Genomic DNA, 20851 nt, shown 5'->3' with positions numbered 1-20851 from the left:
AAAAATGGGAAACCCCCAAAAATCGGGGATATTCCCCCCAAAAAACAGGACCCCAAAAAAATGGGAAAATGCCCAAAAAAGGGAAAAACCCCAAAAAATCAGGCATACTCCCCCAAAAAAAGGGGACCCCAAAAAAATGGGGAAATGCTCAAAAAAAGGGGAAAACCCCCCCAAAAAGGGGAAAATGCCTAAAAAAAGGGGACCCTGAAAAAAGGGGAAAACCCCAAAAATCGGGAATATTCCCCCAAAAAAAGGCACCTCAAAACAAAGGGAAAACCCCAAAAAATAGAAACCCCCCAAAAAGGGGAAAACCCCAAAAATGGGAAAATGCCAAAAAAAGTGAAAGACCCCAAAAAATCGGGGATATTCCCCCCAAAAAAGGGGAGTACCCCAAAAAAAGGGAAAACCAGCAAAAAAGGGAAAACCCCAAAAAAGGGGAAAACGCCCAAAAAAAGGGGACTCTGAAAAAAGAAGAAAACCCCAAAAAAAGGGGGAAAGCACCCAAAAAAAGAGGAAAACACCCAAAAAAATCAGGGATATTCCCCCCAAAAAGGGGACCCCAAAAAAAAAGGGAAAACCACCAAAAAAGCGAAAACCCCCAAAAATTGGGGATATCCACCCAAAAAAAGGGGAGTGTCCCAAAAAAAGGAAAACCCTGAAAAAAATGGGAAACCCCCCCAAAAAAGGGAAAACCCCGAAAAAAGGGAAAACCCCCAAAAATCGGGGATATTCCCCCAAAAAAGGGGGACCCCAAAAAAAGGGAAAAACCCTGAAAAAAGGGAAAACCCCCCCAAAAAAAGGTTCAGGGCCCTCTCTGTGAGAATTGGGGGGTTCAGGACCCCTCTCTGTAATGATTTGGGGGTTCAGGGCCCTCCCAGTGAGGATTTTGGGGGTTCAGGCCCCTCCCTGTGAGGATTTTGGGGGTTCAGGACCCTCCCTGTGAAAATTTGGGGGTTCAGGACCCTCCCTGTGAGGATTTTGGGGGTCCAGGACCCCTCCCTGTGAAAATTTGGGGGTTCAGGACCCTCCCTGTGAAAATTTGGGGGTTCAGGACCCTCCCTGTGAGGATTTTGGGGGTCCAGGACCCCTCCCTGTGAAAATTTGGGGGTCCAGGACCCTCCCCGTGAGGATTTTGGGGGTTCAGGACCCTCCCTGTGAAAATTTGGGGGTTCAGGGCCCTCCCTGTGAGGATTTTGTTGCTCCAGGACCCCTCTCTGTGAGAATTTTTGGGGGTTCAGGGATCTCTCTGTGAAAATTTGGGGGTTCAGGGCCCTCCCTGTGAGGATTTTGTGGCTCCAGGACCCCTCCCTGTGAAAATTTGGGGGTTCAGGGCCCTCCCAGTGAGGATTTTGGGGGTTCAGGACCCTCCCCGTGAGGATTTTGGGGTTCAGGACCCCCTGACTCACCAGCACAGGTCTGGCACCGCCCCGTCCTCTCGATGACGCCCTGCCGGGGGTCCATGAGCCCCCCCAGTTTGGGGCGTCCCCCCTCGGTGGTTTCGGGGTATTTGATGCCCCCCTCGGTCACTGACATCCGTTTCTAAGGGGGGGGAAAAAGGGGAAACTGAGGCACTTGGGGACCCCTCCCCCTTCTCAGATCCCAAATTCATCCCCACCCCAAAAAAAACCCCAAAAGGGTGAGGACACCCCAAGTGACCCCTCCCTCCCCCCTTTCAATGCACCCCAAAATTCACACGGGGACCCCAAATCACCCCCTGGCTCTTGTGGGACCCCCAAATCTTTCAGGGACCCCAATAATCCTTCAAGGCAGAGCTGTGGACCCCTCATGGCCCCTTCAGGGGGTTTCTAGTGGGGAGGGAGGGGTGTTCAGGGACCCCAAAATCTCTCCAGACCCTTCCAAAGACACCCTGCCTCCCTCAGCACACAGCCAGAGACCCCAAAACCCCCTCAGGACACCCCCAAATCTTCCCAGAGCCCCTCTGAGCATTGCCAGGGATCCCCAAATCCCTCCCACAGGGACCCCAAGAACTTTGGGGCACCCTAAGAACCTCAACTCCTCTCTGCAATCGCTCCTGAGACCCCAAAGAGCACCCCAGGGACACCAAAACTCCTCCAGAGCACCCCAAAACTCTTCCAGAGGCTCCTGCAGGGATCCCAAATCCCCTCCAGGGCACCCCAAAGCTCCTGGGGCACCCTCAGTGGCATTCCAGAGCACCCCAGGGTGCCTCCAGGGACCCCAAAGCGCCTCCAGGATAAACAGTCCTCAGTTTCCCCCTAAAGGCCTCCAGGGCACACTGAGCCACTCTCAGGTACCCCAAAACCCTGCCAAGACACCCCAATACCTTCTAGAGATGCCCCGGCCACATCTCAAGGACCCCAAAATTCCTCCCGGGCTCCCTGAGCCGTTCTCAGGGACTCCCAATTCCCCTCCAGGCCACCCCAATGCACTTCCAGAGGCTCCCTGGGCACTCCCAGGGGAAGCCAAAATCCCGCCAGGGAATCCTGAATCACTCTCGGGACTCTTCCAAAGGCTCCCTGGGCACCCCAAAACCTTCCAGAACTCGGTTTGTGTCCCCAAAACCGCTCGGGACCCTCTAAATCCCCCTCCGAGCTCTCCCCTCTCCCCCATTCAACCCCCCCGGGCCTGTGGGGGGCGCTGTCCCCGCCCGCCCCCCGCCCGGGGCCTCTCCGCCCCCCGCTCTCGCTGCCCCGGCGCCATTTCCCGCCGCCGCTCGCCCTCAGCCGCCGGCCCCGCTCCCGCCGCGGGCCCCGCGCTTCCGTCCGCGCCGCCCCGGCCCCGGTACCATCTCATCGGGGCTGAGGATCCCGAACTGGACTCGTTTGATGGTGCGCAGGGGGCAGGCGCTGTCGCCCGAGGGCGGCCCGCCGTGCATGGCGCCGGTGGGGCCGCGGCCTCGCGCCGCTTCGACTGCTCGGAATCGATCCCCTCACGGAGGGGCTGCGGGAGGAGTTTGAACCCCCCCCGGGAAAACCGGGAGCTGGCCCCTCACGGAGCCCCCGGCGCGGAGCTCCCCCCTCTCCACTCCGCCGGCTCCGCGCTCACGGCGCGACTGAGCTCCGTGAGGTGCCGGCGCCGCCTTATATAGACTCGGCCCCCGCGAGCCGCCAGAGGGGGCGTGGCCGGAGCGTACCAAGCGCTTCACGGGCAAAAGAGGGGGGGCGGGGGAAAGAAGCGGAGGGAAGGGGAGGGGACGGCGGGTCCCGTTGCGGTTCGTGAGGGGAGCGAGGAGCGGGGAAGGCGGAGGGAAGCGGTGGCTGCTCCGTGAAGCCCTCGCAGAACGCGCCGCCGTCGGACCCCGCCCCCCCCTTCCGGCACGGTGGGATAGGTTCATGAATAATTCATTTTAAAACCCCGCCCCTGGCGCCCGAGCCGTGAGGGACCGGGAGGCGGAGGGAGGTCGGCGACGGGCTGCCGGAAGTTGACGGAGACTGACGGAGATTGCCGAAGTACCGCCGGAAGCGGGCGGAGATCGACGAAGCGCTGCCGGAGAGCGACGGAATTGACCGAAGCCTGCCGGAGATAAGCGAATACTGACGGAAAATAACGGAAATAGACGAAACTCGGGCGGACGGTGCCGAAAGCTGCCGAAGAGTGTGCGGAAGGTGACGGAAATTACCGAAGTTCTGACGGAGGGTGCCGAAGCAAAGGCGGACGGTGCCGGAAATGGCCGAAGAACTGCTCCGGCCGCGGCCTGCTCAGCCCCGGCCTCGCCGGTCCGGCCCGGCCGCTCTCGGCGCTCCCGGCCCGGCCGCGGCCGCTGGGAAAGGCCGAGGCTTTGAGGCCTGTTCCGGATGGGGTGGAGGGGGCGGCGGGGAAGGGGCTGTGGGAGGCGAGAGGAGGTTGGGGGAGTATTTAGGGGAAGGTGGAGGGGGTCAGGGGCGATCAGGGTGAGGGAGCAGGGATTTGGGGGGCAGAGGGGTCAGAGAGAGGTAATTGGAGGTAAAATTGGGGTAGGAAAAGGTATTTTGGGGCGGCAGGAGGGTGATAAGGAAAGGGAAGGGACAGAAAGGATTTGGAGGACAGGAAAGGGGTATTTAGGGGAAGCAGAAGTGGTTGAGGGACAATTTGGGCAAGAAAGGTGTGTTTTGGAGTAGGGGGAGGGTTTGTGGGGCTATTTGGGGTCGGGGAGGGGGGATTTGAGCAGAGCAGGAGGTTTGGGGGGACAGAGAAGGGGTTGGGGGAAAATTGGGGCAAGAAAGATGAATTTTGGGGCTCATTTATGGGCAAGAAGGAGGAATTTGGGGGAGTCAAATAAAAAGGCGTTTTGGGGGGTTGGAGGGTAGTTAGGGCAGGGATTTTAGGGCCGAGAAGGGGCAATTTGGGGAGCAGGGGGAGATTTTGAGGGGTTTTGTGGGGTTTTTTCCCCCCTTCCACATCACCCAAGGCCAGGGTGTCGTCCCCACCCCCACCTCCGGTGTCACCGTGTCTGCCTGTCCTTGGCGCTGACCCCAGTGCTGGGGTCTGGTCACCGTCACTGATCCCCAGCGGGGTCTGGGTTGTCCCCCACACACGGCAGGGTTGTACCGGCAGGGTAGGGTGACACGGTAGGGTGACATGGTAAGGTGACACAGGGTGACACGGTAGGGTGACACAGTAGGGTGACACCATAGGGTGACATCGCGGGCTGCGTCACCGACACGCCCGAGGTACAACCGGACACGCGACACCGACTGACACGGCCAAAAGTACAACACAACCGCCAGCCCCGCACAGCGGGACACGATCGGTGACAGCCCCCACGGCACAGCCGGTGCCACAGGGTGACACCGGGTGACACCAGGGTGACAAACGACACCCACAAACACCCAGAGCGGGCGCTGTGCCACAGCCGGCCACGGCTGTTGTGTCCCGGCGGGTGGCGTGTCCCCGGTTGTGGCCCTGGTTGTACCCCCCACCGGGGACCACCGGTTGTGTCGCGCTGTCCCTCCGCCTGTGTCCCTCCAAAGCCTCGGTTGTGCCCCCCAACTGTGTCCCCAGTTGTGTCCCACTGTCCCCCCCCAGTTTGTCCCAGTCGTGTCTCCCTGTCCCCCCCAGTTTGTCCCACTGTCCCCCAGTTATATCTCCCTGTCCCCCCCCCCAGTTTGTCCCCACTGTGTCCCCCTGTCCCCCCCAGTTTGTCCCACTGTCCCTCTGGTTCTGTCCCCCTGTCCCCCCCAGTTTGTCCCAGTTATGTCCCCCTGTCCCGCCCCAGTTTGTCCCAGTTGTGTCCCACCGTCCCTCTGGTTGTGTCCCCCTGTCCCCCCCCCAGTTTGTCCCCACTGTGTCCCCCAGTTGTGTCCCCCTGTCCCCCCAGTTTGTCCCAGTCGTGTCCCCCTGTCCCCCCCAGTTGTGTCCCACTGTCCCTCTGGTCGTGTCCCCCTGTCCCCCCCCAGTTTGTCCCAGTTGTGTCCCACTGTCCCCCAGTTGTGTCCCACTGTTCCCCCCCAGTTTGTCCCCACTGTGTCTCGCTGTCCCCCCCATTGTGTCCCCCTGTCCCCCCCCAGTTTGTCCCAGTTGTGTCCCACTGTCCCCCAGTTGTGTCCCACTGTTCCCCCCCAGTTTGTCCCCACTGTGTCCCGCTGTCCCCCCCATTGTGTCCCCCTGTCCCCCCCCAGTTTGTCCCAGTTTGTCCCACTGTCCCTCTGGTTCTGTCCCCCTGTTCCCCCCCAGTTGTGTCCCAGTCGTGTCCCACTGTCCCCCTCCCAGTTTGTCCCCACTGTGTCCCACTGTCCCCCCCAGCTGTGTCCCAGTCGTGTCCCCCTGTCCCCCCCCCCAGTTTGTCCCACTGTCCCCCAGTCGTGTCCCCGTCCTCCCCCAGTTTGTCCCCACTGTGTCCCACTGTCCCCCCCAGTTTGTCCCACTCTCCCCCCCAGTTGTGTCCCAGTCGTGTCCCCTTGTCCCCCCCCAGTTTGTCCCACTGTCCCCCAGTCGTGTCCCCCTGTCCCCCCCAGTTTGTCCCCACTGTGTCCCACTGTCCCCCCCAGTTTGTCCCACTCTCCCCCCCCAGTTGTGTCCCAGTCGTCTCCCCCTGTCCCCCCCGTCGTGTCCCCCCCGCGTCCCCCCCGCCCGTGCCCCGCTCATGTCCCTCCGTCCCCCCCATCGCGTCCCCTCATCCCCTCACCTCCCCCATCCCTCCTCCACCCCCCCTCCGGGGTGTCCCCCCCGTGTCCCCCCCCGTGTCCCCCCCGTGTCCCCGCGCCGTGGGGCGGGGGGGTCCCTCCCTCCCTCCCACCCGGGGCCCAACGCGCCGCCTCCATCTTGTGCCGCCGCCGCCGCCGCCGCCGTCGCGACATCACCGGCCCCGGGACAGGCCCCGGTAACGACCCCCCCCCCCCACCCCCCGCCCCGAGACCCCCGCGGGGCTCCGGGACCACCCCCCCTTCCTCCTCGGGACCCCCCACCCCACCCACGCCCCCGCCCCCGCGGGGCCCTCGCGACCCCCGGCCCCTCGCCCGGTGCTGTCACCGCGACGCGACCCCCCGCGCCCGCCGGGGGGATGGGGGGGGGGGGGTCAGGGCGGGGGGAACGCGACCCCCAACCCGCCCCCCCCCCGCACTGCCCTGGGTCACGCCCACCCCCTAAATACCCCCCCCGCCCCCTAAACGCCCCCCCCAAACCTCGCGAGCACCCCCCAAACCCTCCCTAAACGCCGTCGCAGCACCCCCGAAGTGTCCCCCCGGGACCCCCCAAGTGCTCTGCGACCCCCCCAAAGTGCCCCGTCCCCCTTCAATACCCCCCCCGCTGCCCCCCCGGGACCCCAAAACAGCCCCCAAAACACCCAGGACTCCACTCTGTCCCCCCCACAAATGACACCCGACACCCCCCAACCCCCCCAAGTGCTGCTGGGAGGGGGGGGTTGGACCCCGGGGGGGGGAGGGGGTGACAAGGGTGACGCGGTGGGGGGGGGGGAAGGGGGGGCGGCTGCGTGTTTGTGTCGGGGTGGGGGGGTCCGAGGGGGGTGTCCGGGTGTGAGCGTGTCAGGTGTCCCCGTGCGGGCGTGTGACAGGTCGGTGTGCGCGTGGCTGTGCGTGTGCAGGTGTGTCGGGGCTGCGTGCGGCTGTTTCTGCGTGCGGGGGTTGTCTGTGCGTGTCCGCGTCCGGTTGTTTGTGCGTGTCAGGTTGTTTGTCCGTGTGGGGCCGTGCGGGTGTTTGTCGGCATCACGGTGGCGTGTTCGTGTTCGCGTGTTCGTCTGTGCGCAATCCATGCGTGTTGTATCCTTGTGCAGGTGTTTGTCGGCGCGAGGGTTGCCCGTGGGTTGGTGGTGGGCGCTTGCGTTGCCACGGGCGTCAAGAGCGTCGCGTCCGGTTGTTTGTCCGTGTGCGGTTGTTCCTCCGTGCGTGGCTGTGGGTCGTGTTTGTGTGTGGTTGTTTGTCTGTGTGCGGTTGTTCATCCTTGTGCGGTTGTTGGTCCGTGCGTGGCTGTGGGTCGTGTTTGTGTCCGGTTGTTTGTCCGTGTGTGGTTGTTCGTCCGTGCGTGGCTGTGGGTCGTGTTTGTGTCCGGTTGTTGGTCCGTGTGTGGCTGTGGGTCGTGTTTGTGTCCGGTTGTTGGTCCGTGCGTGGGTGTGTGGGTCATGTTTGTGTCTGGTTGTTTGTGCGGTTGTTGGTCCGTGCGTGGCTGTGGGTCGTGTTTGTGTCCGGTTGTTTGTCCGTGTGTGGTTGTTCGTCCGTGCGTGGCTGTGGGTCGTGTTTGTGTCCGGTTGTTGGTCCGTGTGTGGCTGTGGGTCGTGTTTGTGTCCGGTTGTTGGTCCGTGCGTGGGTGTGTGGGTCATGTTTGTGTCTGGTTGTTTGTGCGGTTGTTGGTCCGTGTGTGGCTGTGGGTCGTGTTTGTGTCCGGTTGTTTGTCCGTGTGTGGTTGTTCGTCCGTGCGTGGCTGTGGGTCGTGTTTGTGTGCGGTTGTTTGTCCCTGTGCGGTTGTTCGTCTGTGTGTGGCTGTGGGTCGTGTTTGTGTGCGGTTGTTTGTCCCTGTGCGGTTGTTCGTCTGTGTGTGGGTGTGGGTCGTGTTTATGTCCGGTTGTTTGTCCCTGTGCGGTTGTTCATCCGTGCGTGGCTGTGGGTCGTGTTTATGTCCGGTTGTTTGTCCCTGTGCGGTTGTTCGTCCATGCGTGGCTGTGGGTCGTGTTTATGTCCGGTTGTTTGTCCCTGTGCAGTTGTTCGTCCGTGCGTGGCTGTGGGTTGTGTTTGTGTCCGGTTGTTCCTCCCTGTGCGGTTGTTCGTCTGTGTGTGGGTGTGGGTCGTGTTTGTGTCCGGTTGTTCCTCCCTGTGCGGTTGTTCGTCCGTGCGTGGCTGTGGCTTGTGTTTGTGTCCAGTTGTTCCTCCCTGTGCGGTTGTTCGTCTGTGTGTGGGTGTGGGTCGTGTTTGTGTGCGGTTGTTCCTCCCTGTGCGGTTGTTCGTCTGCATGAGGGTTGTGCAAGGGTTGTTTTTCCGTGTGCCGTTGTACCTCCGCGTGTACAGCTGTGGTTGCGCCTCTGCCTGTCAGGTGCCCATGTGCGGTTGTGCGCCCGCGTGGGAGCTGCGCGGGGGTTGTTCGTGCACGGTTGTGCCCGTGAGTGCCGCCTGTCCCTGTGCGGTTGTGCCTCCGCCTGTCATGTGTTTGCATGCGGCTGTGCATCCGAGTGAGGGCTGTTTGTCCATCTGCAGCCGTGTTGCAGCCGTGTGCGGTTGTTGTCCCTCTGCGTGCTGAGTGTCCCCGTGCGGTTGTGCATCCGTTCGAGGGTCGTGGGAGGGGGTTGTTTGTCCGTGTGCGGGTGTTCTGTGTGTGAGCAGTTGTGTCTCTGCGTGCCGAGTGTCCCTGTGCGGTTGTGTCTCTGCGTGCGAAGCGTCTGCGTGTGTCAGGCGTCCGTGTGGGGGTTGTTTGTCCGTGTGAGGGTTGTGTGGGGGTGGTTTGAGTGCAGTTGTGCACCTGCGTGTTGCCGTGAGCGTCATGTGTCCCCCCGTGCGGTTGTACATCCACGTCTGGTTGTGCCGCGTGTCCCTGCGCGGGTCTGTGTCACGCCCGTGCACGGCTGTGTGTCCGTGTGTCGTTTCCGTGTGTAACCGTGCGTCCGGGTGCAGCTGTGTGTGGGTTATGCGGCTCTGTGCGTGTTGTATCCGTGCGCGGTTGTGGATCCACATGTGGTTGTGAGTGTTGTGTGTCCGTCTGTGAGGGTGTCAGGTCCACGTCCGGTTGTGTGTCTGTGTGTCCGTGTGTAACTTTGTGTCTGTGTCTGGCTGTGTGTCCGTGTGTAACTGTGTGTCTGTGTGCGGTTGTGTGTCCCTGTCTGGCTGTGTGTCCATGTGCGGTTGTGTGTCCGTGTGTAACTGTGTGTCTGTGTCCGGTTGTGCATCCATGTGCAGTTCTGTGTCCGTGTCCGGTCACGTGTCCGTGTGCGGTTGTGTGTCTGTGTCTGGCTGTGTGTCCATGTGCGGTTGTGTGTCCATGTGTAACTGTGTGTCTGTGTGCGGTTGTGTGTCTGTGTCTGGCTGTGTGTCCATGTGCGGTTGTGTGTCCATGTGTAACTGTGTGTCTGTGTGCGGTTGTGTGTCTGTGTCTGGCTGTGTGTCCATGTGCAGTTGTGTGTCCGTGTGTAACTGTGTGTCTGTGTCCGGTTGTGTGTCCATGTGCAGTTCTGTGTCCATGTCCGGTCACGTGTCCGTGTGTAACTGTGTGTCCGTGTGCAGGTGTGCGTCCATGTCTGGTTGTGTGTCCATGTCTGGTTGTGTGTCCGTGTGCGGGTGTAACAGCTCTGTGTCCGGTTGTGTGTCCGTGTGTAACTGTGTGTCTGTGTCCGGCTGTGCGTCCATGTGCGGTTCTGTGTCCGTGTCCAGCCACGTGTCCGTGTGAACTCTGTGTCTGTGTGTAACTGTGTGTCCGTGTGTGGTTGTGTATCCGTGTGTGGTTGTGTGTCTGTGTGTGGTTGTGCATCAGGTCCCTGCGTGCCCGTGCCAGCTCCGTGTCCGGTTGTACCTCACGCCTGTCGCTGACGTGCCTGCACCGCCTGTGCTGTGCCCTGCGTGTGGCACGCGTGGGTGTGCACAGTGCGTCTTGTGTGTGTCACACGTGTGTGCGCTCTGCCCTCAGTTCTGTGTGTGTGCAGGTGTTGTGTGTCCGTGTCAAACGTGCACTCTGCTCTCAGCTGTCTGTGTGTGTGTGTGCAGGAGTTGCGTGTGTTCAACACGCGTGTGCGCTCTGCCCTCAGCTCTGTGTGTGTGTGCAGGAGTTGCGTGTGTTCAACACGCCTGTGTGCTCTGCCCTCAGCTCTGTGTGTGTGTGCAGGTGTTGTGTGCGTGTCACACACGCGTGTGCTCTGCCCTCAGCTCTGTGTCTGTGCAGGTGTTGTGTGCGTGTCACACACGCGTGTGCGCTCTGCTCTCAGCTCTATGAGTGTGTGTGTGGGCAGGTGTTGTGTGCGTGTCACACACGCCTGTGTGCTCTGCCCCCAGCTCTGTGTGTGTGTGGGCAGGTGTTGTGTGTGTGTTGCACACACGTGTGCGCTCTGCTCTCAGCTCTGTGTCTGCAGGTGTTGTGTGTGTGTTGCACACACGTGTGTGCTCTGCCCTCAGCTCTGTGTCTGTGCAGGTGTTGTGTGCGTGTCACACACGCGTGTGCGCTCTGCTCTCAGCTCTATGTGTGTGTGTGTGGGCAGGTGTTGTGTGTGTGTTGCACACACGTGTGTGCTCTGCCCTCAGCTCTGTGTGTGTGTCTGTGCAGGTGTTGTGTGTGTGTCACACACGCGTGTGCGCTCTGCCCTCAGCTCTGTGTGTGTGTGTGCAGGTGTTGTGTGCGTGTCACACATGCGTGTGCGCTCTGCTCTCAGCTCTGTGTGTGTGTGTGGGCAGGTGTTTGTGTGTTGCACACCTCTGGGTGTGCAGGTGTTGTGTGCGTGTCACACACGCGTGTGCGCTCTGCTCTCAGCTCCGTGTGTGTGTGTGTGCAGGTGTTATGTGCGTGTCACACACGCGTGTGCGCTCGGCTCTCAGCTCTGTGTGTGTGTGTGGGCAGGTGTTGTGTGCGTGTTGCACACCTCTGGGTGTGCAGGTGTTGTGTGCGTGTCACACACGCGTGTGCGCTCTGCTCTCAGCTCTGTGTCTGTGCAGGTGTTGTGTGCGTGTCACACACGCGTGTGCGCTCTGCTCTCAGCTCCGTGTGTGTGTGTGTGCAGGTGTTGTGTGTGTGTTGCACACACGTGTGTGCTCTGCCCTCAGCTCTGTGTGTGTGTGTGCAGGTGTTGTGTGTGTGTCGCACACGCGTGTGCGCTCTGCTCTCAGCTCTGTGTCTGTGCAGGTGTGTGTGTGTCGCACACGCGTGTGCGCTCTGCTCTCAGCTCTGTGTGTGTGTGTGCAGGTGTTGTGTGTGTGTTGCACACGCGTGTGCGCTCTGCTCTCAGCTCCGTGTGTGTGTGTGCAGGTGTTGTGTGTGTGTCGCACACGCGTGTGCGCTCTGCTCTCAGCTCCGTGTGTGTGTGTGCAGGTGTTGTGTGTGTGTTGCACACACGTGTGTGCTCTGCCCTCAGCTCTGTGTGTGTGTCTGTGCAGGTGTTGTGTGCGTGTCACACACGCGTGTGCGCTCTGCCCTCAGCTCTGTGTGTGTGTGGGCAGGTGTTGTGTGTGTGTTGCACACCTCTGGGTGTGCAGGTGTTGTGTGCGTGTCACACACGCGTGTGCGCTCTGCCCTCAGCTCTGTGTCTGTGCAGGTGTTGTGTGTGTGTCACACACGCGTGTGCGCTCTGCTCTCAGCTCCGTGTGTGTGTGTGTGCAGGTGTTGTGTGCGTGTCACACACCCGTGTGTGCTCTGCTCTCAGCTCCGTGTGTGTGTCTGTGCAGGTGTTGTGTGCGTGTCACACACGCGTGTGCGCTCTGCTCTCAGCTCTGTGTGTGTGTGTGCAGGTGTTGTGTGTGTGTTGCACACGCGTGTGTGCTCTGCTCTCAGCTCTGTATGTGTGTGTGGGCAGGTGTTTGTGTGTTGCACACCTCTGGGTGTGCAGGTGTTGTGTGCGTGTCACACACGCGTGTGCGCTCTGCTCTCAGCTCTGTGTGTGTGTGTGCAGGTGTTGTGTGTGTGTTGCACACCTCTGGGTGTGCAGGTGTTGTGTGCGTGTCACACATGCGTGTGCGCTCTGCTCTCAGCTCTGTGTGTGTGTGTGCAGGTGTTGTGTGTGTGTTGCACACACGTGTGTGCTCTGCCCTCAGCTCTGTGTGTGTGTCTGTGCAGGTGTTGTGTGTGTGTCACACACGCGTGTGCGCTCTGCTCTCAGCTCCGTGTGTGTGTGTGTGTGTGCAGGTGTTGTGTGCGTGTCACACACGCGTGTGCGCTCTGCCCTCAGCTCTGTGTGTGTGTGTGTGCAGGTGTTGTGTGTGTGTTGCACACCTCTGGGTGTGCAGGTGTTGTGTGCGTGTCACACACGCGTGTGCGCTCTGCCCTCAGCTCTGTGTGTGTGCAGGTGTTGTGTGCGTGTCACACACGCGTGTGCGCTCTGCTCTCAGCTCCGTGTGTGTGTCTGTGCAGGTGTTGTGTGCGTGTCACACACGCGTGTGTGCTCTGCCCTCAGCTCTGTGTGTGTGTGTGTGCAGGTGTTGTGTGTGTGTCGCACACGCGTGTGCGCTCTGCCCCCAGCTCCGTGTGTGTGTGTGGGCAGGTGTTGTGTGTGTGTTGCACACCTCTGGGTGTGCAGGTGTTGTGTGCGTGTCACACACGCGTGTGCGCTCTGCCCCCAGCTCCGTGTGTGTGTTTGGGCAGGTGTTGTGCGTGTGTTGCACACGCGTGTGCGCTCTGCTCTCAGCTCCGTGTGTGTGTTTGGGCAGGTGTTGTGCGTGTGTTGCACACGCGTGTGCGTTTGTGTCACACACCTGCGGGGGTCGCGTGTCCCCATCCCGCCCGTGACGCGGTGACGCTTCCGCGTCCCCTCCCCCCACTCCCCCAAACCCCGCCCCTTCTGGCCACGCCCCCTCTGACCACGCCCTCTCTGGCTCCGCCCCCGCAGCCTCCGCCTGCTCCTTTAACACCGCCCGCGGCAGGACGGGGCCCCGTGACGTCACTCCCAGCCCAGCCAATGAGCATCCAGGTGAGCCCATGACGTCAGCGGCGCGCCCCCTCCAATTGGAGGGTATGGGCGTGGTCCCGGGGGGTGGGCGTGGCCTGACGCTCTCTGCCGCCTGATTGGCCGCAGGTTAAAGGTGTGTCCTGGGCGGGGGAGGGGAGGGAGGGAGGGGAGGGGTCTGAGGGGGGCTGTGGGGGGGGAGAGGGGGGTGTTTCCATGGCAACAGTTGGGTGACACTCCCCCCCCCCCCCCCCCCGGTGACGTCGCGGACGGGACTCCGCTGTCAGGCGGCTCCGGGGGTACCGGGGGGGGAGGGGGGGACACAGAGCGGGGGGGAGGGGTGGGTGTCGCCCCCTCCCCCCCCGGTGACACTCGGGGTGTTCCCCCGGGGGGGTCGCGGGGTCTCCTCGCGGGTTGTTCCGGGTGATGGGGGTGGGGAGGGGTTGGGGGGCTCGGGGGCGGGGTGTAGGGGGTGGGGCGGGGGGGGGTCCCTCCGGCTGTGTCCCCCTCCCCAAAATCCCCGTGGGGTTCCGGTTGTAGCGGCTGCGTCAGGTTGGCCCCGCCCGGGGTGTCCCCACCCCGCGTCACCCCCAGCGCGGTGCCCCTCCCCCACCCCCCCCGTGTCCCCACCCCCCCCGCGTGTGACACACCCCCCCACGACGTCACTCTGATGACGTCACACCACCCCTGACACCTCTCCCCCCCCCCCCCGGCTCTCCCCCTGTGTTGTCACACGCGTCCCCTCCCGGTGACATCACACCGCCCATGACCACCCTGCCAATGACGTCACACCCCCTCGCGGTGCTGGTGACGTCATACCAGCCCGATTCCTCGCCCCTCCCCCCCCCCCAACTCCCCGGTGATGTCACTGATGTCACAATGATGTCACACCTGCCCCCCAAAAAAAACCCTCCATGACATCACTTCTCTGCCTGATGACATCACACCCCTCACCCCAATGATGTCACCACACCTGTCCCTTTGCTGTGACAATGACGTCACACCGGACACTCCCCCTCCTCCCCCCACTTTGTCACCCGTGTCCGGCTGTTGTCACCCCCTCCCCTGGACACCCCCAAATCCGCCTGTTGTGACCCCTCTCTCCGCATCCGCCCCCCTCCAGGAGGCCCGGCCGGCTGTGACCCCTCCCCGAGGACCCCCGGAGCAGCAACACCCAGTCCATGAGGGCCCCGCGCACAGGTGGGCACTGGGGGGGCACTGGGGGGGGTACGGGGTGGTGGGGTGGGGGGCAGGCTCTGGGCTGGCCGTGGGTCAGGCCGGGGTTGGTTGAGGTCATGGGGGGGCTGTGGGGCAGCCCCGGGGCTTGGGGGAGATGCTGTGGGTCTGGCCGTGGGTCCGGCCGTGGGGCAGAGCTGTGGGTCAGGGTCAGGCCATGGGTCAGGGTCGGGCTGTGGGTCCGGCTGTGGGGCAGAGCTGTGGGTCAGGGTCAGGCCGTGGGTCAGGGTTGGGCTGTGGGTCCGGCCGTGGGGCAGAGCTGTGGGTCAGGGTCAGGCCATGGGTCAGGGTCGGGCTGTGGGTCCGGCCATGGGGCAGAGCTGTGGGTCAGGGTGTGGCTGTGGGTCCAGCCATGGGTCCAGCTGTGGGTCAGCCATGGGGCAGAGCTGTGGGTCACGGTCAGAGCTGTGGGTCAGCCATGGGTCCAGCTGTGCGTCCAGCTGTGGGTCAGGGTCTAGCTGTGGGTCAGGGTCTGGCTGTGGGTCAGCTGTGGGTCAAGGTCCAGCTGTGGGTCCGGCTGTGGGTCAGGGTCCCGCTGTGGGTCAGCCGTGGGTCCGGCTGTGGGTCAGGGTCCGGCTGTGGGTCCGGCTGTGGGTCAAGGTCCAGCTGTGGGTCAGCCGTGGGTCTGGCTGTGGGTCCGGCTGTGGATCAGCCGTGGGTCCGGCTGTGGGTCCGGCTGTGGGTCAGGGTCCGGCTGTGGGTCCGGCTGTGGGTCAAGGTCCAGCTGTGGGTCAGCCGTGGGTCTGGCTGTGGGTCCGGCTGTGGATCAGCCGTGGGTCCGGCTGTGGGTCCGGCTGTGGGTCAGGGTCCCGCTGTGGGTCCGGCTGTGGGTCAGGGTCCAGCCGTGGGTCCAGCTGTGGGTCAGGGTCCAGCTGTGGGTCAGGGTCCCGCTGTGGGTCCGTCCCCGGTTCCCCCCACGGTTCCTCCCCGGTGGTTCTGCCCTTGCTCCCCCCACGGTTCTTTCCCGGTGGTTCGGTCCCGGTCCCCCCGCGCTCGCGGCGCCGCCGCCATTTTGAGCCGCCTCAGGCCGGGCAGGCCCCGACACAAAATGGCTCCGCGGGGCCGGGGGGGGGGCAGCGACCCCCGGGACGGGGACAGGGGGACCCCAAAACCCCCGAGCGACCCCCGGGACGGGGACAGGGGAACCCCAAAACCCCAGAGCGACCCCCTGGACAAGGGACAAGGGGACCCCAAAACCCCAGAGCTACCCCCGGGACGGGGACAGGGGGACCCCAAAACCCCCGAGTGACCCTCGGGCCCACAGTGACCCCCGGGACAGGGGGACCCCAAAACCCCGGAGCGAGCCCTGGGACAAGGGGACCCCAAAACCCCAGAGTGACCCTTGGGACCCCCAAACCCAGAGTGACCCAAGAAACAGGGGGACCCCAAAACCCCCGAGTGACCCTCGGGCCCACAGTGACCCCCAGGACAGAGGGACCCCAAATAAGGGACTCAGATGACCCCAAATAAGGGACCCAGGTGCCTGGGTGACCCCAAATATGGGACCCAGGTGACCCCGAATAGGGGATCCAGCCATGCAGGTGACCCCAAGTAGTGAAGCAGGTGTCTGGGTGACCCCAAATAAGGGACCCAGGTGACCCCAAATATTGAAGCGGGTGCCTGGGTGACCCCAAATATGGGACCCAGATGTTTGGATGACCCCAAGTAAGGGACTCAGATGACCCCAAATAGTGAATCGGGTGCCTGGGTGACCCCAAATAAGGGACCCAGGTGCCTGGGTGACCCCAGATAGTGAACCAGGTGTCTGGGTGACCCCAAATATGGGACCCAGGTGACCCCAAATAGGGGATCCAGCCATGCAGGTGACCCCAAGTAGTGAAGCAGGTGCCTGGGTGACCCCAAATAAGGGACCCAGATGACCCCAAATAGTGAACCAGGTGCCTGGGTGACCCCAAATATGGGACCCAGGTGACCCCAAATATTGAACCGGGTGCCTGGGTGACCCCAAATATGGGACCCAGGTATCTGGGTGACCCCAAATATGGGACCCAGGTGCCTGGGTGACCCTAAATATGGGACCCAGGTGACCCCAAGAAGGGGATCCAATCATGCAGATGACCCCAAATAGTGAACCAGGTGTCTCGGTGACCCCAAATCGTGGCCCCGCCCACGCAGCTGGCACCAGATAAAGGATTCAACCACGCAGCAGACCCCAAAAAGAGCACCCAGCCATTCCCCCAGCCCCACAGAAAGCACCCAGGTGACCTCAAATCCTGACCCCCACCCACCCAGCTGACCCCAACCCCGCTGTCCCCCCCTCTCCCAGGTGGCCGGCGCGGGGATGGCTCCGGTCGTGGAGGTGTCGGACGCCGGGCACTGCCGGGCGCTGCTGCTGGAGCTGAATGAGCAGCGCCTGCGGGGCCAGTTCTGCGACGTCACCATCATCGCCGAGGACACCAAATTCCGCGCCCATAAGAACGTCCTGGCAGCCTCCAGCCCCTTCTTCAAGCGGGCGCTGGCCCAGGAGCCCACCTGCCCCTCGCCCGCCCAGGTGCTGGAGCTGCCGGGCGTCCAGGCCGGCGTCTTCTCGGACGTCCTCAACTTCATCTACAACTCGCGCCTGGCCGTGCCCTCGCCGGCGGCCGCGCGCGGGCGCTGGGGGCCGTGGGCCGGCGCCTCGGCATCCCCTCGCTGCAGGGGCTGGAGGCCGGGCCCCCGCCGCGCGACATGAACGGCACCTGGACCCCCCCTCCACCGGCGGGGCCGGCGGGGGACCCCCGAGCACCCGCGGCCCCCGTGGACCTGACCTGCCCGGCGCGGCCCGGTGAGACGGCGACCACGGGCGGGGAGACGGCGCCGGGCGGGGACACGGTGACGGCGTCTCCGTCCCCGGTGTCGCCGGCGTCGCCCCTCGTCGCCGGCGGCGCTGCGGTGCGGGCTGTGCGGGCGCGGCTTCAGCTCGGCGGCCGCGCTGGGCTTCCACGCCAAGCTGCACCGCGGGCGCCGCGGGCTGTGCTGCCGGCACTGCGGCAAGAGCTTCATCCACGTCAAGCGCCTGCAGACGCACGAGGTCGGCTGTCGCGACGGCGACGGCGACACCGCCGCCGACACCGCCGCCACCACCGCAACCGGCGCCGTCACCGCCGGCGCGGTCACCACCACCACCGCCACCACCGCCACCGCGGCCAGCACGGCGGCGCCGAAAGCGGCCAAGAAGGCGCTGCTGCTGCGTCACCGCGCGCTGGAGCCCGGCGCGGAGCAGGAGCCGCTGGTGAAGGTGGTGGACGGGCAGGTGCTGTACCTGTGCGGCGTGTGCCAGCGCTCCTACATGACGCTGTCCAGCCTGAAGCGCCACGCCAACGTCCACTCGTGGCGCCGCAAGTACCCGTGCCGCTACTGCGACAAGGTCTTCGCGCTGGCCGAGTACCGCACCAAGCACGAGGTGTGGCACACGGGCGAGCGCCGCTACCAGTGCATCTTCTGCTGGGACACCTTCGTCACCTACTACAACCTCAAGACGCACCAAAAAGCCTTCCACGGCATCAGCCCGGGGCTCATCGCCTCCGAGAAGACGCCCAACGGCGGCTACCGGCCCAAGCTCAACGCGCTCAAGCTCTACCGCCTGCTGCCCATGCGGGCGCACAAGCGGCCCTACAAGACCTACAGCCAAGGCGCGGTGCCCGACGGGGCCGTGCTACCGCCGGCCCACGCCGGGGGACGCCGCCGTCACCGCCTACCCCGCGCCGCGGCCGGAGCCCGCTTCGGTCATCGCCTACGGCCGCGCGGCGCCTTCGGTCATCGTGCAGGGCGGGCGGCGGCAGCGGTGCCGCGTCGGTCATCGCCTACAACGGCCGGGCCGGCGAGGAACCGCCGGGGCTGCCCGAAGGGCCGGCGGCGGCACCGGTGACGCCGGCGGTGCCCATCAAGAAGCAGGTGCTGCGCGATTACATCGAGGCCCAGCGCGCGGCCGCGGCGGCCGCCGAGGGCACCGCGGCCGCGGCCACCACCCCTCAAAACCCCTCCGCGGGCAGCGGTGCCGGTGGCGGTGGGCGGTGGCGGCAGCACCGGTGGCGGTCGCACCATGACCTACGTGGCCAAGCCGGCGTACGCGGGCTCGGCGGCGGGCGAGGGGCTGTGCCAGATCACCGTGCGCATCGGCGAGGAGGCCATCGTCAAACGCCGCATCTCCGGCACCGACCTGCGCGGCGACGGCGGCGGCGGCGGCGGCGGCGACGGTGACACCCAGCGCGGGGACAATGACAACGACAGCGACGCCGAGGACCGGCTCTGGCGGCCCTACTACTCCTACAAGCCCAAAAAGAAGGCGGCCGGCGGCACCGGGACCCCCGGAGGTGGTGGCACCGGTGGCACCGGGACTCCCGGGGCCAAGAAGCCGCGCTGGCGGCGCAAGCTGCGCTCGCTGCGCCGGGCGCCGGGCGACGACGGCGACAACGACAACGGCGAGCGCCGCGCCGCTGCCGGTGGCCCACGGGAGCCCGGGGATGCCCCGCGGCGCCGCGAGCGGCACCACCCGTGGCCGGGCGTGCGGGAAGAGCTTCCCGGCGTTGCGGAAGCTGCGCAAGCACCAGCGGCTACACGAAGCCGCCGCCGCCGCGGTGCCGCCGCTCGCCCCGGGAACGGCCCCCGCGGGCCGCGTGGGGCGGCGACCGTCGCTGCGCTTCACCTGCCCCACCTGCGCCAAGGTGTGCAAGACGGCGGCCGCGCTCAGCCGCCACGCGCAGCGGCACCGCCAGCGCTCGCCGGGATCGCCGCCGAGGTCGCCACCACCGCCGAGGTCGCCGCCACCGACGAGGTCGCCACCGCCAACGAGGTCGCCGCCACCACCGCGGTCGCCACCGAGGTCACCGCGCTCACCGGCCCCCGCCACGGTCATCGCCTACACGCCGCCGGCCGCGGGCAGGGAGGAAGGCCCGGCGGATAAAGGGGGGGGTCCCGCCGTCCCCGGGGCTCGCCAACGCGGCGCCGCCAGCCGCGGGTGACGCCGGGGGGGCTACCGGGGGTACCACCGGGGTTGCCACGGGCGGGGACGGCGCCGGGGGGTTCCCGGTGCAGGAGCAGCCGCTGGCGCTGCTGTGCCGGCCCGGGGGAGGGGACCCCGAGCTTGGGGACGGCTCCGGGGTGCCGGGGACACCGAGGGGGGGGTCCCCGCGTCCCTCCGGCCCCCGCCGCGTTCCCGTTGTCCTTCGGGCCCCGCTTGGTGGCCGCGTACCCCTTCCCCTTTCCCCTCCCCCTCGCCCTCGTCCTCCCCGACCCCGAGCGCGGCTTCCTGGCGGGGGGAGGGGCCGGGGGCTCCGGGGGGGGGGCTCCCCCCGCGCCCCTCCCCCCCAGCACGGCCCCCACCCCCCCCAGTTTCGGGTTCCCCGGTGGGGGAGGGGAGAGGCCCCGGAAAGCGGGGGGGGGCACCTGAGGGGTGGGGGAGGGGAGGGGAAGGGGCGGTGGGGGGGGGAGAGGGGCTCTGGAGGAGATTTTGGGGGGTCCCTGCCCCATATTGGGGAGGGGGCTGGAGGATGGGGGGGGTCCCATAGAAATTGGGGGGCCCCGTGGAAGAGGGAAGGTTCCCCCCCCCCATGAATTTTGGGGGGGAGGGTCCCATAGAAATTGGGGGGTCCCCACAAATGGTTGTGGACCCCATAGAAGCTGAGGGTGGGGGTCCCATCGAGGTTTACGGGCCCCATAGAAATTGGGGGGGGGGCCCCCCCATAGAGGTTTTGGGGTGACCCCATCGGGTTTGGAGGTCCCTTAGGAGGCTGCGAGGCCCCATAAAATTTGGGGATCCCATAAAATTTGGGGGTTCCCCATAAAATTTGGGGGGGGGCGGGGGGCCCAGAGAGGTTTATGGGCCCCATAGAATTTGGGGGACCCCATAGAAGTTTTGGTGGGGGTCCCCAAAAATTTGAGGTGAGGGGGTGGAGGGCACCGGTGATGGGGAGACCCCCAGAAGTTTGGGAGAGGGGACGGGGAAGGGGACACAGGGACCAGTACGAGACTGGGGAGGGGGGCACTGGGGATACTGGGAGGTGGGGGGAGGGGGCTTCCAGTCACCCCCAAACTGGGGGGGAGGGGTTTGACCCCCCCCCCCCATGCACAGGGACCCCCCCAAAATCGCAAAGACCCCCCCCCCCCACCCCCGCCAGGATATTGGGGACCCCCCTCTCCCCAATTTAGGGCAGCCCCTCCCCCCCCCCCCCAGAGGGAGGCCCCCCCCCCAAATATTCGGGGCCCGCCCCCTCCCCCCCCCACCCCCGCAGCGTTTTTGCACCCCCAAAGGGGGCCCCCCCCCCCACTTCAGGGGCCCCTCCCCCTCCCCTCCCCTCCCCCCCTCCGGAGTCGGGGCCCCCCCACTATCCCGGGCCCCCCCCCCCCAAAATCCCAAATCCCCTCCCTTCCCCCCCCTTTGGCACCTTATCGGCATCGCAGCGACATTCCAGCACCCAGACCCCCGGGGGGGGGGGCGAGTGTGCAACGGGGGGGGAGGGGCCGGGCGTGCAAGGGGGGGCCTGGTGCCCTGGGGAGGGGCCGGGTGCTGGTGCGAGTGTGCAAAAGAGGGGCCTGGTGCAATGGGGGGCGTGCAAAGGAGCGTCCCGGTGCGGCTGTGAGCGTGCAAGGGGGAGCCCCGTGCAAGGGAAGGGCCCTCGTGCGGCTGTGAGTGTGCAAGGGGGA

The 20851-nt window shown here is 64.9% G+C and overlaps 2 protein-coding genes across 2 annotated transcripts in view; one reads left to right on the top strand and one right to left on the bottom strand.

The window, feature by feature from the left end:
* Positions 1-4939, bottom strand: part of POLR2A (RNA polymerase II subunit A) — an 81922-nt gene extending 76983 nt beyond the window's left edge. Inside the window, exons 1-4 of the mRNA XM_048290367.1 lie at positions 4392-4939; positions 3599-3802; positions 2765-3492; positions 1407-1539 (exon numbers count right to left, since the gene is read on the bottom strand). Of these exons, the coding sequence (XP_048146324.1) occupies positions 1407-1539; positions 2765-2854 (223 nt within the window). The 5' untranslated portion in view covers positions 2855-3492; positions 3599-3802; positions 4392-4939. The remainder of the gene's footprint in view (positions 1-1406; positions 1540-2764; positions 3493-3598; positions 3803-4391) is intronic.
* Positions 4940-6188: 1249 nt separating this feature from the next.
* Positions 6189-19530, top strand: LOC125319255 (zinc finger and BTB domain-containing protein 4-like). The gene is given in 7 exon segments (XM_048290376.1): positions 6189-6277; positions 12917-12997; positions 14097-14173; positions 16497-16803; positions 16806-17068; positions 17070-18073; positions 18131-19530. Coding segments are annotated over 4 exon segments (2541 nt in total). The 5' UTR covers positions 6189-6277; positions 12917-12997; positions 14097-14173; positions 16497-16511; the 3' UTR covers positions 19113-19530.
* The last annotated feature ends 1321 nt before the right edge of the window (positions 19531-20851 follow it).

This window comes from Corvus hawaiiensis, chromosome 38 (genome assembly GCF_020740725.1).
Source record: "Corvus hawaiiensis isolate bCorHaw1 chromosome 38, bCorHaw1.pri.cur, whole genome shotgun sequence".
NCBI lineage: Eukaryota > Metazoa > Chordata > Aves > Passeriformes > Corvidae > Corvus > Corvus hawaiiensis.
This window is presented reverse-complemented; position numbering and strand designations above follow the sequence as displayed.